The 13,056-nt window shown below is 40.3% G+C and overlaps 1 protein-coding gene across 1 annotated transcript in view; it reads right to left on the reverse strand.

Annotated features, from left to right (window-relative positions):
- Positions 1-12,676, reverse strand: part of PLCXD3 (phosphatidylinositol specific phospholipase C X domain containing 3) — a 40,484-nt gene extending 27,808 nt beyond the window's left edge. Inside the window, exons 1-2 of the mRNA XM_019531689.1 lie at positions 12,670-12,676; positions 11,243-11,951 (exon numbers count right to left, since the gene is read on the reverse strand). Coding sequence (XP_019387234.1) covers positions 11,243-11,951; positions 12,670-12,676 — 716 coding nt within the window. The remainder of the gene's footprint in view (positions 1-11,242; positions 11,952-12,669) is intronic.
- Positions 12,677-13,056: the final 380 nt, after the last annotated feature.

Below are 13,056 nucleotides of genomic sequence, written 5' to 3' on the forward strand. Positions count from 1 at the left end.
ACTGCCAGACTGCTGCAGTGGATAAAAGGTGCAGGGAACTCTCAGGGCTGCTTCAGCAGTCCAGCTGGCACAAGGGGTAGTGTCCCTGGGTACAATTGGCTGGGCCCCAGAAGCTCATGATGGGGAGTGGCCCTGAGCTACTTGCCAGGGCAGCTTTTTGTACTGATGGGGCCAGGACAGGACAGCTTTTTATACTGCTGGAGACAGCACATGTCCTGAATAAAGTCCTAAATTTATATTCTGGCTTATAAATATGGGTTTCTGGCCTTCTTCTCTGGATGACTCAATACCCCTATTCTAGAGGGTGATTGCAGAAACCAAACTAAGTAGCAGCCCTGCATTAACTTTGTCAAAAACTCCAGAGAGAAACTATATATATATATATATAGCAGTGTTTTATTTTGAGCAAAGAAAAATGTGGATTTGGGTTATTTTTTAAATTAAAAAATTGGGGATTTTTTTAAATCAGAGAAAACCAGGATTCTTCACCATGGCTGCTAACTGCTTGGGACCAATTAGTCAGCTTCATTTCTTAATGTCATTTTACGATATAATATATTCTAGATGACAGTTGCTTAGTTACTAAAACTCTCATATCTACAATGGCAGCATTAAAATCTTGCTAAAGGTCAAATCACACTAAATGATCTTTCAATGTCTTTAAATGAATCTTTTTATTATTTGTCTTAGCATTTGAAATAAACATTGAAAGACAATTTGCTGTAATTGCTTGCATGTCTGGTAGAGCTACGGTGTAATACAATATAGTATATACAATGCTATCATTATAATTGTAGAAGCATTTCCATTATACACTTCTATTATAATAGTTTATATCTTGCTCATAAAAATTCATTCCAGCTGAAAATGGAATAATGAAGCTTTTGCCTTGGAGTGAATTTATGAAGAAAAATTCAATAAAAGTGGGTTAGCCACTTCCAGGATTTAGGAGTGAAAGAAATCTCTTTATGGTTCATGCTCAGATAAAAACAGTATTTTTTTCACTCCTATTATGACTTTTATCCAAGAGTCTCCCAGCACCCCAGACATTAATGGATTTAGCCTTGCAATTCTCTGGTGAGGTAAGCATTATTGCCTCCCATTTAGTGGAACAATACATGGCAGAAATGGTGGCTCAAGATTTTACTGATTACTGTGTATGTGAGACTCCTACATAGTGATGTAACTGGACTTTCTCCATGCTGCGTTCTCTATTTACTGATTCACATATTGCATCCAGGGACAGACATTACACATAAACTGGTTTAAGTGATCAGAAACTGGTTTAAACCTGTAACAGAACAGACATTCAGTATACATAAACCAGTTTCAAAATGGCTGAAACCAGTTTGAGATAAACCTGGTTGAATGTAGTGTCAGACTTAACTGATTTCAGTCAAACTGGTTTATGCAATGTCTGTCCCAGACCTCTTCCTGGTTTAAGTTAAACCAGCATGCTGTCTGGGCTGTGCTCTCTGCTCCAGCGGAGCAGGGTTGGGCCCATCCCTCTGCTCCCAGTCACAGTAGGCTGGGAGTAGGGACAGGCAAGGGTGGTGTCCTGGCCAGACACTGGCCCCAGAAGGGGGCAGGGAAGAAGTTTGTTCCCATCCTCCCTCCCCTGTCCCACCAGCACAGACCTTCACTTTTCCATGCTGGCTGCTCCAGTGGCAGAGGCATGGCCAGCCCCAGAAGTAGCCTTGGCTGGACTGGCCAGGGAGGGGTTTAACTCCTTCCTCCCTGCCCCACCAGCAGGGACCTGAGTTGGTTTGCCAGGCCTTCCCCCATCACTGTTGTAGTGACAGGGCTGGGTGTGGCCAGATGCTCCCTGGCCTGGCCCCTGAGGCAGAGGGAGGGGGGGGATGGTTATTCCCCACTTTACCTCCACTGCCCCTGGGGGACTGCAGCCAGGGGCTGCCCGCCCTGATTGCCATCACCACTGCTCACTCACTGCTTGGGACAAGCAACTGAATAAGCCATCTCCTGACCCCTCCAAGGGACACCAGAGAGAGGGGGGAATAACCTCCCTTCCTGCCCCCCACCTAAGGGGTCCTCTGAGCTGGCTTCACAAGGCCGCAGCAGTGGTGATCCAGGCATAACAAGCCAGGCTGGCAGCCAGAGTGTGGCACTGGCCGGCCAGGCTCTGGTTTTAGGTGGTGCATGCTGGAGACAAGTGCGCTGCCCTGCTTTTTTTCAGTGCCTTTTTTTTTAGATACTGGGATTTCCTAATACCTAATTTTTGCTGTGCTGCAAATATGCAGTGCAGAGAGCCTTTTGATGTATGCCACATGTGTTTTGCAGTGCCTCAAAAGCCTCTGAGGTGCAAAAGCCTCGAAGCACACGTTCCCACTCATTTGGACACACCCTTAGAGACTAGTTCAGGAAGCATGAGCTTCTACAGGCAACACCTTATTTTGTCAGATGCTATAAATGGACTTGTAGAAAGGGTTTAAAATAGAGAGGAATTTAAAGACAAAGGAAAGGAACAGGGGACACTGCTGAAAGATATAAAAGACTGGGTGAAAAGGTCAGTAGGCATCACATTAAGGAACACAGGAATAAATAGCTGGAATTAAAACCTACTCCAGATAATGGGATAAGAATCCAGAGTCTCTTCTGAGACTATGTGTAACACAATACAGTCTGTGGGAGATCTTTTGTGCTGCAATTTTGCATTCAAGGTGGTTTTTAATGTTTTTGGTTTAGACACAACTATTGTGAAGTTGAAGTTTTGATACAGCCTTTTGTGTGTGTTTCTAGAACTGATGTCAATGTAATGCCTATTCATTCTTTCATGTAGGGATTGAGCCATCTGGTCAATGCAGACAGCAGAGGATCACTCTGTGCAGGTGGTGGCATACATAACACTAGTAGAGGAGGAGGTGGATGAACCCTGGATGTTTCATTTTATGTGTCCAGTGATGATGTGACCTGTATTGATGCACAGCTGGCACCTGGGTCCAAAGCAAGGCTTGTTGAGAATTAGAGTTAGGTAGTCTGCTGCTGAAGAGAGATCATTTGAGATTGGTGAATTGTCTGTAAACTGGAACTGACTCATTCCTCAAGGCTACCTTAAGATGGCTGTCATTTTCTAGGAGGGACTAGAGGTAGTTAATATTTTGTCCAAGGTGGGGGCTGTAGGTGATGACCAGGTGACTTCTGTTGTCCTTGTTTCAGAGTAGTCTCTCACACTGCATATACATGTGCAGCAAAGCTGCTCTGACATGCTGTAATCATAGCTCATTGGAGCGTGGTAATTGCAGTGCTCCAGCAGACTCCAGTATCTCATGTATCAGCATCCCCATGCCAAAAAATGGTAGCAGGAGTAACTAAAACTTGACAAGCTTTAATTAAGCACCCTGCCACCATTTTTCAGCTTGGGGATGCTCATACATGAGACCGTCCGGGCACTTTAATGTGAGTGGCTCTCGGAGCTGCTCTAATTAAAGTAGCCCCCCTCCCCCCACTCCCAGAACATATGTATAAATGCCCTAAGGTGCCAACCTGCCCTACCTTGTGTCTGTGTATCTGGTCCTGAACTAGCTGAATAATTTGCTGTGGGTGAGCACTAATGCGCCAGTGAGGGATCTGGAAGTCATCCTCTGACCTTTTATTAAAGGTTTGTTTGAGCCAGTGTTGGATTCCTTTCATACTGAAGGATGCTATTATCAGCTATACAAGAAATCCACCTAGAGAATAAATATTAGTGCTTATCATTTACAGCTTTTCCATCATGGAAACACCACATTCAGTCGGTTAAAACTAAGGCAGCCCAGTCAGCAGTGGCTATAAAGAAATGTTATGAGACCACAGCAGGACGATCTGTCCAAGCTCCCATATTAGCATATAAAGCCAAAGTTGTGTCTCAGATCCTGTATGGTGCTGAAGTATGGGGCTATGCCAGCAGTTATGATGTAGACATACCTCAGAATAAGTTTCTTAGGGCTCTTCTGGGTCTCTTCCTTCAACTCCTGCATCATTCTTGAGATTCAAGATGGGATTAGATTCTATTTTAACTAATATTATTATTAGAATGGTGGGATTCTAGTTTAAAATCCTGCCTCTCGTACCGTCTCACTTGCTCGAATTGTGCTATATAGAAGACATCAATAATCTTTCCATTCTCCCTGGCTAGCTTTTCTCTCCTGCACTTTTTCATTTTCTGGGGTGGGACACTATGTCAGAGACAATAAAAGACTCTTCTCCCCCACAGATAAAGTCTAGGTTTTCCAGAGGTTCCAAGATATTGCTAGGCAGAGTGATTTTGCGGTTTTGATTGCCTGTCTATATATTCTTTGGAAATTAGATGGGGGGAGAAAAGTATTTACAGCTAGGTCTCAACAATAAATGGTGAACCTCCTTGACTATACTCAGGACTGAAAAGATGCCCACTGTTGCTTTGGCTGAACGTAGACTTTCTATTCCAAGGGCTAAAAGATGTTGCCCACCCTGTCTAGGAGTTTTGGAAGATACTATTCATTATGTTTTAGAATGTCCTTTATATAATGACATAAGGAGAAACTATTTATCACGTTTCTTGCAGAAATTGACCTACTTCTCAAATTGAGAGAAATTAATATGGCTTCTCCAGCAAACAGATCCATATTTAGTAAACCATCTTGCAATTTTTGCTTACAAGGCTGAAGCAATCAGCGGTAAACATGCTTTACTGTTGATATGACCGATAAACTTTATCACTAGATTTGTTTTTTACTGTGTTAAATGTGGACCTATGCAACATTTTTATGGATTCATGATCAGATTTATCAACATATTTGTACTCAATTAATTCTAGGAGTAGGAATAATGCTTTTAGAATTGTTGGCCCTATTTTATTATTATATTTGCATTTCCGTTATTTATGTTCTGATTTATATTATGGTTTTATGTCTTTTATTTTGTTTTCAGGAGCATGGCTTTCAGCCAGAATCCTTAACAAACTGAATTGCATTAGTGCTTATCTTGTATTCCACAACTGAAAAGAAGTAGGGCCAAACAGTCAATGAACTGTCTCTCATAGCAAACATACAAATCAGCTGGGCGCACCCAGACTGGTGTGCTGATAAATGCATTGATCTTTGAGGTCAGGGCTTGTTGGCATCTATTAGTTGTACGATTTCCATAGTTATCTAGTAAGATCAGGCAGATCAAAGAAAGCACAACTGATTTAATGAGCCACTTGCAATTTTGCTGTAGCAACCACATGTATTGAGGCATGTATGATCTAATCTTTGAAATGAATATATGCTACCACCAGGGTAAAACCAAGATGAACACAAAGTTATTTTTCATAATGAAAAGCATTTACCCCTTATTCCTAGCTCCTGTGGTGACAAGTGCTCAGATATTATAGTGATGAAATGGTGTATATATCTATATAGAAGATAGTTAAGAGAGCAAAATGGTTGCAAAATATGTATTTCTGTACCTTTTATGTTTGCATAAATCATGTATATACCAGATTTTTAAAAATCCTTAGATATTAACTCTTTGACTATTGATCGCTACAATAATTTCCCTTTGGCACTATAACCAATTGTTTTTTCCTATATATTTAGATACCTAACATAGCTTTTCCTAAACAAGGCTTAACAAAATCTTATTCTTATATTGCACTGCATTGATTAGTACTGCCCCAAATTTATGGTGTATAACAAACAAACAAGCTTGCAAGGGGGACAACTATATTGAAATACTTGTATGCTCAGATGCTACGGTGATGAACACCACAGGCATGCCTATCAATTATAAGTTGTCATGTAATTTGTAGGATTTCTATTAGGGTTTGTGCTACAACAATTCCTAGTTTCTCTGACTGAAATCCAGGCCCTGTTGTGTGAGGCAACATACACATCTTTGGGGAGAAATGGCTGTCAGTCATGGAGAACTAAATAGTTGTTGCCAACAAAAGAAAGGAAATGTTAAGGATTGGGTCCCTAGCATTGTTTTTAAAACTACATATACCAGAATACGGAACCACAGTTCTGGTTACAAATAAAATAGACAAGTGCCAGCCATTGAAGTCAATAAAATGAGCGGAGAGAGGGAGTCTGTGTGTGTAACACAGGTTTTTACGCTGTTTCTTGGCAGGGTAAATTAACCCACGTGCAGTGCCATGCCGCAGCACTTAGACAACTTTCAGTACTGAGCTAGCGCATTTAAAGCTAGCCTAGGTATGCTGACAACTCCACTGTGGTCTTCAAGGCAGACACAGACTCCAGGTAGAAAGGTGGAAGTGTAGAATGCCAATGTGATCAGTAAATTTGGTCAAACGTTGGTACCATTTGTTGCAAACAAACTTTAAAAAAGCTCAAGCGTGGTAATGTCTGGATTACAAGCGCTGTAAGGTTGCACAGCCTGCATCGCAAAGCCTCAAAAACATCTTACAGTGGCAGAAGGCAGGACAAAGTTTCACCTTAGAGACTAACTGGTTCAGAGGCATGAGCTTTAGTAGGCAACAGCCTACTCTGTTAGATGCTACAAATGGACTAGGATGAGAAATAGTGACATCTATAGTCACCTCCTATAGGTGACTATAGATACCTCTATATCCACCTCCCTCCAAACTCGGTCTGATCCACAGCCACCATGGATGGCACCTCTGACTAGATTATCTATTTTTTTTATTTATTATGGTTCGGTTTTAATTTCAAAAGGTTCTTAAGGATGTGTCTTTGCTTTGGTTGCTAAGGGGGAAGAGTACAGTTTTAGTGTGGTAGGCAAGAATGTAATCATGTGTGCTACAGGGTGCATTACCCTTAGAGATTAATTTGTAAGTAAAGTGTTGCCTCACAAAAACAACTGGTTGGAATTGTGCCTTATTTTTCTTTTCTTCCAGTGCAGTACAACTACCTCAACATTTTTAGGTCCTTTAGGAGACATACCATATTCTACCCTACATTTTTCAACCTCAGAGATAGCAAGGATGAGAACAGCATGCTTTCCTCCAATGTCATTTACCAGAGATAAAATTGGCAATTTCACTGAAAGTAAAAAAAAAACCCCAAAAATTTGATGCGAAGTAAAACCTTTCTGAAAAGTGCAAAGCTGCTTCACAACCTTTTTTCAGCTATTCTAAAGGAAGTTGCCTTACTGTCAAGTTAATTCAATAAGCAGAGGGAATGTAATTCATTTGGTGTGTACTGTTTGCTAATCAAAGACTATTTCTTGGCATGTAAATTTTGCATGACAGAATGTTAAGCATGAAAGCATATTGTTAGTGTTCAAATTTTCTCATCACATCCAAGAAAAGATAATGTGCAATCATGTGAACAAACCATGTCATTTAACCATTGATGGCAAATGTTGCTGTATAAAATTCCAAACCACTGAATTTAAAACAGGAAGGAGATTATAAAAAATGGCTTTCTTCCATTTCTGTGTGGCACAGAGGGGCAAAAGGATTGGCGATGTTATAGTTTCTCTTTCTTTGAGTTTATTATCCCAGAGGGAGTTGTGTGTGGTAGCAACAGAAAAGCCCCTAAAGCAAACGTTATCAGTAAAAAACAGACCTGGTATGTCTGCTACTGAACTATATATCTTAGGAGGGTATAAGATGACTTTCCTTTTATCTAGGTTGCCATGGTCCTCCTATGTTGTACATCTGCTATAATACCAGAGGGGAGGAAAAGAATAAAACCATTTATCATCCCAAAAAGGACTGCTCAGATGCACTTTATAGCTTCCTCTATACTAAGGACTGCTGTATTGCAGTTTGAACAGGCAAAGCCACACCAGGGCAATAGATGTGGCTGGCACTGCATTGGAGGTAAGGTCTATTGGAAGCAGAGTGGGAAGGGGAGTAGTAGTTTACCGAATAGCCTCTTTTCTTTTTATTGCAAGGTCTCAGGAGTGTGGAAGATGTACTAAGACAGCATCCAGACTACTATGGCAATGCCCATGTCCAATACAGCACTTTGCAGCGTGCCCACATGTTGCCTGTTGCCTAAGTGTCAAGGTATATTTTGCAAATGAATCCCTAAGGGATCAAAATAGAAATAAAAAATGGACCTTATAAAGTTTTACCCTCCGTAAATAATAATAAGGTTGCATAATATTTTGGGGGATGGAGATGAGAAAGAGGCAAATCCAGAGGAGGGATTTGGCCAAAAAGATAGCAGAAACAGGGACTGTGCACAATCATGAATGGTTGAGCACTGTCACTGCTTTTGAGACTCCAGGCAGGTCAGAGGTAAATGACTTGACAGACCATAAAGGTGTCACTGATAGATAGGAGCAATTGGAATGCACTAGGACAACATACTACACTTTTAAGGTATGTTCCCACATGCAGGGGTGTGTGCTTGCAGAGGCAAAAATAATAGTGGCACAAATTTGTGCCACCATTTTTTGCTGCTGCATGAACCCCTGCATGTGCAGTCTGGTGCAGGGCAAACTGCCTCACTTTTGGCAAACTGCCCTTTCCCTGCTTCTCCCGGCTCCTGGCATCCTGGAGGAGCCAGACTGGAACTAAAGGTGGAAAGACACTGGTCAGCAGCCAGAGCATCTCTCTGGAGAAGCAAGCCTCCGTGTCAGCTAATGCGTGCTCCTGTGGCCTAAGCTACACTACTTCTTTCACAGCCTTTTTTTTCCACCCAGATTTTGCTGAGCTGCAAATTTGCAGTGCAGGGTATGTTTTAATATGCTGGGCAAGTGGTTTGCAGTGCCAGAAACTACACATGCCTACTGAATGAATTTAGTATTCATTGGAAAAATTCCTCCCAGTTCTTGTTTGATCCTGCTAGCAAAACCAAAGTGCCCCAGCACTAAAAGCTTTCAAGGTTAAAACTACTAATCAGGCATGCTACAACTTATCCAAGTACCCAGTGTGTGTGTGCATGTGCATGTGTGTAAACATGTTCACACTATATATATTACTTGTTAATTTATATATATAACAAGTGAATGTAAAATCAATCAGGATACCACCATACCATAAAATGAACTAGACAGCCATTCACAAAAGGTGGAATAAAGAAGAATAAGGATTTACCAGTTAATAATTATATGTCTAATTAGTTCAGGATAATGAACATTGCCTGTATGGGCCAATGCACTGACATTAAGGATTATGTGCTTATAAATGAGTAAAAATCTGCATGCACTGGTGATAGGAAGGATTCTATACATAGTAATGTTTTTTGTTTCCTTGTATTGCTCATCTATCTATTTTTGAACAGGATCACAGTCATATGAGCAGCAGCTTTGGAATATATTTTATATTCACTTTCAAAGCAGTTATCACAGTAAATTCAGTGCGATTTACTCAGTATATCTCAAATGTACTCCCAAAGGATATATCCAACTGCACTCTGTTTTAGCATTAACTAATGACATTTCATCACCACGGACTATTCCTGGCAGGTAATATGTCACAGGCCTGGGAACATCTTGAAATTCCATTTTTTTTGCAGCTGTTGTAGGAGTAATTGAACAAGGGGGGGAGAATAAATCTTTTTAGACCAGATTCCTCAGTTGTGGATTCTGTGAAAATCTCCATCATAACTTAGAGATGGTCATCAGATAGTTCTGCTCAAGAATCTGCTCATATTTCATATAAGTTCATTAGTAATGGACTCAGGTTTCAAGTACAAATTTGCTGCTTGGAGCCCAGAGGTTCAGATTATGCAAATCTCAGCCAAACATTACATCATGAATCCACTTGTGACTCCCCCCCACCCCCCCCCAGTTGCTCTAAAACTCTTGTATGCAGAGGAAAAGGGGGATTCTTGTGCTTTTCAAAATATAGATATCACAATTTTAAAAAAAAATTCTTGTAATTGCAAGGGAGAAAGAAAGTTTGGGAGCCACTGGCAGCTTGTCAGTTATGTTATTTTAAAATTTAAAAAAACTTAAATTTTTTTCAGAAAACGCTAACACCTAAAATAAATTAGATGATTGCTCAACTCTAATAACCAAATAACAAGCTTCAGCAAAGAAAGGAGGGTACTATCCAGACATTCAGCAAGAGATGATCCCTGTGCAGGGAGCCTGTAAACACACTAATCCACAGAGCAATGACAATGCATTAAGTTAGCCCAAGAGGCAAGAATTTTTAGCAGTACCTTCTACTGGACTAACTGGATAGTTGTGAGCGCTGTTGAACAAGCTTTTGGGTATTCAATACCCTTCTTCAGAGCCTTAAGCTGTCCAAGCACTTCTGCAGTCATTTTCAACTGATGTAAACTTTTGGCTACTTTATCTTCCTGTCTAAAGTTTGTGTTACCCCTTCCCCCAGTCAGCTGTGGTCTTAGAAAGCTGTCATAAAAACAACTGAGATCTTTTCAAGAATGAGGCAGGATTTGGGCTAAAGGAAGGAGGATGTAGGGAGAAGTAATGTCACATTGCTATGCCATTCACTGTATCCAGACAGATTTACATGTTTCCAGAGACTACAGAACTTTAACAAGCCACTATGCCCAACTGTAACATTTTTAAAAATCTGTGACATTTATTAGAAAAGATCCTGCATGTTAGTAGTAACACAATGGGAAATCTGAAATTTGGTGGGGATATATCACACAAGATATATAATGCCTTTAAGTCATTTCTGAACACTGACTGTAATATGTCAGAGTTAGGTTCAAATAATATACTTTTTGTATGGATACTGATGCTTGTAATACAAGAGTTAATAGCCCATTACGATCACTCTGCACAACAATGACGACTCTCCAGAAGAAGTCTTGCCTCCTTCTATGATGATTGTGGGATTTGGGAGGAAGGCGGGTAGGGGAGGAGGAGGAGGCACATTTAATATAGTACATGCAAATAAACAGAGGATTCTTATGTCCTATCATAGAGTGCGTGAAAGCAAGGAGATTTGGCATCATCTGACTAAGTACAATAACCATTTCTCCAGTAGCTGAAACCAATGCTTGCATAGAAACCTGTCCTCTGGCTGAATTATTGCAGAGACTTGCTCATTTCTAAAAACTATATTTTTCTGAATCAAAATTAGAGTGTTACACGGTAAAATAAATGAACAATATTTAAAAAAAGCCAAGACATCGTTTAAGCTTTAATACTGAATTTCCCTCGAGATGGAAAAAACCCCTCTCACCTTTCCATTGCTTTTCCATTAAACGCTTTGAGCCTGCCCTTGAGCTCTGACCTTAATTCATCACAGAAGAGAACAAAAAATGCATCTGCTAAATCTTTCCTAATAAGGATTATAAAAGCAGTGTTAATGGCACACAGATAGAGCACAATCATTTTGAATGCACATTGCCATCCAGACACTTACCTTTCTGTGATTGTTTCTCTCAGACCACTGGCAACCCCTTTTACCACAGTACTAGCTTTCGGAGTCAGAACCACTTGAGATATGAAAAAAGAGCCCTTCTTTCTTCTCTCAGTGATTGACGCCTGGAGAAACTGAATCAGTTTTTCTGGATCTGTTGTGTTTGCCCAAGGAGCTGGCATCATCTGACCTGGCCAAAGAAATGGTACCTCAAGAGCCACTGGACTGTGATAAAATACCAACACTTGGTATTCCTTTTCCCACAGGTACTGGAGACTTACTTCATGGGCAAATATAGCTGGGCACATTTTAATTCCAAAGGTGTCTTTGAGCATTTGGACCAGGTTTTCATGGTGGTACTTCTGCATCCCATAGAAATGATTGAAGTCCAAGAAGACTACTTCTTTGGGGTGGTCAGTGAGAAATGCATTGATTTCTTCAAGGCCCTCATTGACTTTAGCACTGAATAAACCATGAGCAAAATAAAGCTCATTGTCAGGGTCTCTAGGTTTCGTGGAAATTCTGAGATCAAAATATCGTATGCCTGCTCCCAGCTGGCTAGTAAAGTTCATCGTTTGTGTTGCCAGCCACTTTCTCATCAACTTTTTTGCCACAGTCCCAAATACAGAGACAAAATTCTGGACAGTTTCTGGTTGTTCAGGTCCAACTGGAGAGGCTTCATCGATATAGAAGCTAAAGGAGTCATGAGACCCTAAAAACATAACAAAGCAAAATCAGTGTTGTATCAACATATTTAAAGATATGACTAAGTTCTCTGAAACACTCTAAAATAGGGTTTCTCACCAATACACCATGGTGTATTGATGTATACTTGGCATCAATAGTCACTCTTCTGGCACTGCTGTTATGTCTGAATTAAAGGAATATCCATTTCATGAACTACTTGTGTATTCCCTTACTCTCGTAAGTAGTTCTTACTAAATCTTTCTCATTAAAAAGCGCAAGTGCCTCAGTAACTCAAAACAGGCTTCTAAAATTACTTAACTGCTTTTGAACATTATACTCCAAAATCTTTGTATTCACCTGAGGAACAGCATAAGAATGAGAATTTGATAGCTGAAAAGTTATTGTGTTCCCCTACTGAGAATAAGGAAAATCTATTGTATATTCTGAACAGTGACGAATTATTGTACCTGCTCATGGGCAGAGGTTAATTGCACTATAACTTTATAATACAAATGGGTAACTCAGAAAAAAACAATAATGAAAAGAAAATCTGTACCCAAAAAATTGGTGTTCAAGGCCTGTCCCAGTTAGCAATATTCACAATTATTTTTTCCTGTGTTTGAAAAACTGCAAACAGCAAAAGTTAAGGGTTTTAACACTAGCTAATCATTCCTCATTAGGTGAACTATATCTTTCCTTGTAAGAAGATGGAGCTAATCTAGTATTTTTTCCCCTAGCCTTACCTATCATTTTTGTATATTTTTGTGTAATTTAGGATGAGTTTTTACCTTGGAAACTTTCCCTGCTGCCCTACTGCATCCATTGTCTTGACTGGAGGGGTATATAGCACGCAAATCGTTTTCAAGTCCATGGGACTTTTGTTTCTAGAATGGGCTTCAACACTACATTCTAAGGCTAGGTATAGACATTACACTTTTACTAGTATAAGTGATCAGAAACCAGTCTATATCTGTAACAGAACAGAAGTTCAGCACACACAGATTGGTTTAAAAATGGTGGAACCTGGTCTAAGATCTGCCCTCTCCTTCCCCCTTTCAAGGGATGAATATGTTTGCTACCAATCTAAACTATGGTGCTTATAGAAAAACCACATAACTTAGATGGATTCC

This window comes from Crocodylus porosus, unplaced genomic scaffold (genome assembly GCF_001723895.1).
Source record: "Crocodylus porosus isolate Cpor-Errol unplaced genomic scaffold, CroPor_comp1, whole genome shotgun sequence".
NCBI classification, from domain to species: domain Eukaryota; kingdom Metazoa; phylum Chordata; order Crocodylia; family Crocodylidae; genus Crocodylus; species Crocodylus porosus.